The 4,347-nt window shown below is 41.3% G+C and overlaps 1 protein-coding gene across 1 annotated transcript; it reads left to right on the forward strand.

Annotated features, from left to right (window-relative positions):
• Nucleotides 1-2,333: 2,333 nt before the first annotated feature.
• LOC143127089 (uncharacterized) lies at nt 2,334-3,842 on the forward strand. The gene is made up of 2 exons (XM_076288394.1): nt 2,334-3,218; nt 3,810-3,842. The coding sequence occupies exons 1-2, from the start codon at nt 2,334-2,336 to the stop codon at nt 3,840-3,842; spliced, it is 918 nt and encodes a 305-aa protein (XP_076144509.1).
• The last annotated feature ends 505 nt before the right edge of the window (nt 3,843-4,347 follow it).

Genomic DNA, 4,347 nt, shown 5'->3' on the forward strand with positions numbered 1-4,347 from the left:
TGTGTAATCCGAACGCACCCCTGGCTCACAGCTAGTGAGGAGGTGGGTTAATAACGACGTAAGCGATTAGGATTGGCTAAGGCAGAGTCATGTTTCATGATAGCCAATCAGAGCCAGTGTTTTTACACACTTGCCAGCACACGCGCCACACACACGCAACAGCTAAAGTAGAGATTCGATGAAACAGCAGAGGTCAGGAGCAATCCGATGAAAAGTTGGCATTTTCAAGGTGGAGATATAAGCACTACTTCAAATTAATTGTGGTCAAAGGCAAGAACGTGCATGTAATGTGTACATTATGTCCAGGACCAAAGACTTTGTCGACATCCGTTGTAAGCAACTCTAATTTAATGAGGCATCTCACACACGCTAGTGGCCAAAAACACCGATAGCCCCCCTCCACCAGAGATGATAGCTCGCCATCCACTAGCAAAGAAGGACTCGGAGCAATGTCCTCCAAGCAGCAAAAGCTAGATCTTTCTGCCTCACAACAAAAACCTATGACACAGGCTGAAGTCAACCGTAGGTCTGTCGATGTACAATTTCCCCTTGGGGATCAATAAAGTATCTATCTATCTATCTAATAAATATCGAAAGTTATGTAGCCTACAAACACCTGTCTGTTCTACTAATTTCAACTGGCTTTTCAAAACTGCTCAAAAAAATCCAAATTCTTTGACATATAGCAACTTTTTTTTTAACAGTAACGCAAATAGTTACTTTGCCTGGTAAGGAGTTACTCTTATCATAGAGTAATTCAGTTACTAACTCAGTTACTTTTTGGAACAAGTAGTGAGTAACTATAACTAATTACTTTTTTAAAGTAACGTTCCCAACACTGCACATTTATGAGGGATTGTTAAACTGGATTATTGTTACTTTTACAACAGAAAGTCACTCATTAATGAAAAATCCATACAAGTATAGTTAAGATTTAGGGAAAAGAGATCTGGACATTACATTAATACACATATCACAGATATGTATGTCCTGTTGGCACCTGTGGTACCTGCTGGGAGTTTTATTTTTTATATAATATTTAATATAATATTTTTTGCAGTCTTTCAAGATAAGGTAAGATAAGACTTTATTATATCCCACACCTGTGACAATGTACTTGTCACAACAGCCCAGTAATACATGAATAAAAAAGAAAGTTGTATACAGTATGTCCTACTGCCATAGTGGCATACATGTACGCCTTAGGGTTTCACCAATAAGTTGAGGCAAAGTTCAGTTCAGTTTAGTTACATGAGTTCAAAGCCAGGATCTTATGATTACTTTTGAGTCTGACCAAATCATGAACTCGTGAAGAAAGAGAGTGGCTTTCTTGTGACTTGTCACACACACTCTACTCCATCATTTCAAACAACTCCAACAGTATGCAGTTCAGGATATATCATCATGAATTTGCAATGAATCAATCCAAAATCAGCAATGGGACAAAATGACTGGCTAGCTAAGCAAGGGGAGAGAGTGAGCCCAGTGCTAGGCTATACTGATAGCCTAATCCACTGAAGTCGGGTATTGAAGGACACTGAACAATGTGGTGGGCTCTTGTTAATTAGGAACATGAAACAGGAGGAGAGAGGAACACATGTAGGACCGTGACCAGATTCAAACAGCCTATCAATTAGAGTCAATGTGTTGATGTGTTGAAAGACTTTTACATCTGAAATGCTAATGTTATACAAAAAGAAATACTGTATTCCATGTCAGGCTCTGTGAAATTAGGCAATTTAGATCAAACTTTTCAAAACTAGACTAAACATCAGGTTCATTGTCATTAGTAACATTTGGTTTATAACCTGACCAACATCCTTATATGTATGTGTTTTTTTTTTTTTTTTCATTTTCATTTGAGTGCAGACTGCACTCATATCCTGGTTAAATATTAACATGATATCCGGCATCTTGATTGGCATGTTATACTTTATGGTTTTCTACAGTGCAGGAACACCTCCTGATTGGTTGTGGAAAGAAATGACCACAGAAACTATTTACATATTAACACTGTAATACTGTGCACACAAACCATGTGAAAGTCATTCTCACCATTGGAGCAGAGGGCAATAAACAAGAGAGAAACAGGAGATTTCAAGAAGCCCAACAAGAAGACTCAACAACTGAAGACGAGAAAAAGAAGAGGCTGATTTTAAAATATAATAATAATAGGACACCTGGTTTAGATCTCAAATTACAAAATCAAAAACAAAATTCTCAAAGGACACGTATAAAGGGCAAGATCAATAGTATCACAAGGAAGAAGACTGCATCATATCTCATTTGGAGAAAAAAGGATCAAAAGGCAGCTAATATCACCACTGACCAGTATGTCTACTGCAGGAAAGATCAAGGAGGAACCCAAGCAGGAGTTCCAACCGGTCCATTGCGACATGTGTGTGGACACCCAGGTGCCCGCTCTGAAGACTTGCCTCAAGTGTGAGATCTCCATGTGTGCTCAGCACCTCCAGGCCCACCTCACCACGCCGGTCCTGCTGCAGACTCACCCCCTGACCAAGCCCACAACGCCCGGGGGGCTAAGCTCTGGAGCCGTCCGCTGCCCTGAGCACGGCAAACTCCTCGAGTACTACTGCTTGGACGACCGCACCTGCGTGTGCGTGTCCTGCTCCATCGAGGACCAGCACCGACTGCACAACATGAAGAGCCTTCCCAATGCTCACAAGGTGCTGGTGGAGAAGCTGAGGGAGGAGCTGAAGGCGCTGGCCGAGCGAGAGAAACAGGGCAAGGCGCTGAAGAGCTGGGAGACGAAGCAAACAAAGGCCCTGGAGGTATCTACCGAGTATCTGGTGAAGAGGGTGTCAGCGCTGCGTGATATCGGCCTGAACAAAGTGCAAAGCTCGGTCACAGCTCGTCTGGGAGCCATCCAAACAGCTCGACAGAACATAGAAGCAGCCCTGTCAGAAGAAGATGCCCATATGTTTCTGCAGATGTTTGCAGGGGTGCACGAGGCTGTGGAGACAGCCCGCGCTGTAGACTTCATCCACGGATTAGAAGAGGAGGCGGAGCCTGCAAAGGTTGTTTATGACATTCTCAAGAATGGGCATGAGGTCATGGAGAAGGTGAAAAAGCTGCAGAGAGACCTCCTGGTCATGGTCGACCCAGATAAACTTTATTGGGGCAGAAATGAACTTACAAATGTGAGCTTTGACCCTCAGACCATAGGGCAATATTTTGGCCTGTCTTCAGATTTTAAGGTACTGTCATCTCCCTCACCAGAATGTGTCTCTCAAAGGGTTTTCCTTCAGAATAGCACGAATGATAATCTTTCCTGGACAATTCAGTTTTCTGAGAAATATGATTGGAGTGTTGGCATTGGTGCAAAAAATCTTCCCAGTGAAGCATCCAGTGGGGATCGCCTGTGTGGTCCCCTTTATGGGCTGGAATGGAAAAACAAACAGTTTTCAGAACTCTACACAGAAACCAGCACAAACCCACAAGTTCCAACAGAAGAACAGTTTCATCTCATTTGCAAAGTTCTGACCTACCCGCCGGAATTCAGCTCTCCACAAGTTATGGACTTTCAAGGTAAACTAGAGGTCCTGTGGGATTCCTCTGCTCGATCTCTATCCTTTTTCACAAGGGGTGAATATGATGAGACAATCTGTCTGCACAGTGTAAACATCGAAAGCAGGCTGTCACAGAAGCTATTCCCCTTTGTCACTGTGAAGAAAAGAGAGAAGGATCCACCTCCTCCAACTAGTCATTCTGTATCCCAATCCTTGTTGAACAGCCGCTCAAATCGTGTCAGTTCATATGTGAATTTTGTGTGTGCACTTGATGGTCAGATTATGATCCACCCAGAAAGGAAAGACAAGTAGAATAAATTATCTTTTAAAAGTAAAAAAACATTTATTTGTTGCCAAAAAATATTAACAATAAACTTCCATACACCTTTAAGAGGGATTGTCAAACATTTTACAATAGAATCATTCCCAGAGAAAATCAAAAGCACATGTCAACATTTATGGTTAGGATTTGGGATAAAGAAGAGCATTACAAATCACAGATCTCTATGTCCTGGCTAATGGGGTGTCTTTGGGGTGTCAAACTATTGGGGCTATATTGTATTGGTCACTTGATGGGAGTTATAATGGTATTGGTGGGAAGTTAATAATGGGAAGAAGTATATAATTTAGTGAAATAAAATCAAATTTGTGTGCGAGTAATAATCTAATACAATGTCAGCATACTCTGAATACATGCAATAAAATAAAATAAAAAGTAACAGTTTTATTCAAGGTCCAAGCAATCATTTTTGCATTTCTATTATAAAGTTGTAAAATCCACATGAAAATAAGTCGTAGAGTTAGATAGATAGATAGA

This window comes from Alosa pseudoharengus, unplaced genomic scaffold, assembly GCF_046254945.1.
Source record: "Alosa pseudoharengus isolate Yale_2024_CS ecotype anadromous, Long Island Sound unplaced genomic scaffold, YU_APseudo_1.1 YU_APseudo_1.1_scf_17, whole genome shotgun sequence".
NCBI classification, from domain to species: domain Eukaryota; kingdom Metazoa; phylum Chordata; class Actinopteri; order Clupeiformes; family Clupeidae; genus Alosa; species Alosa pseudoharengus.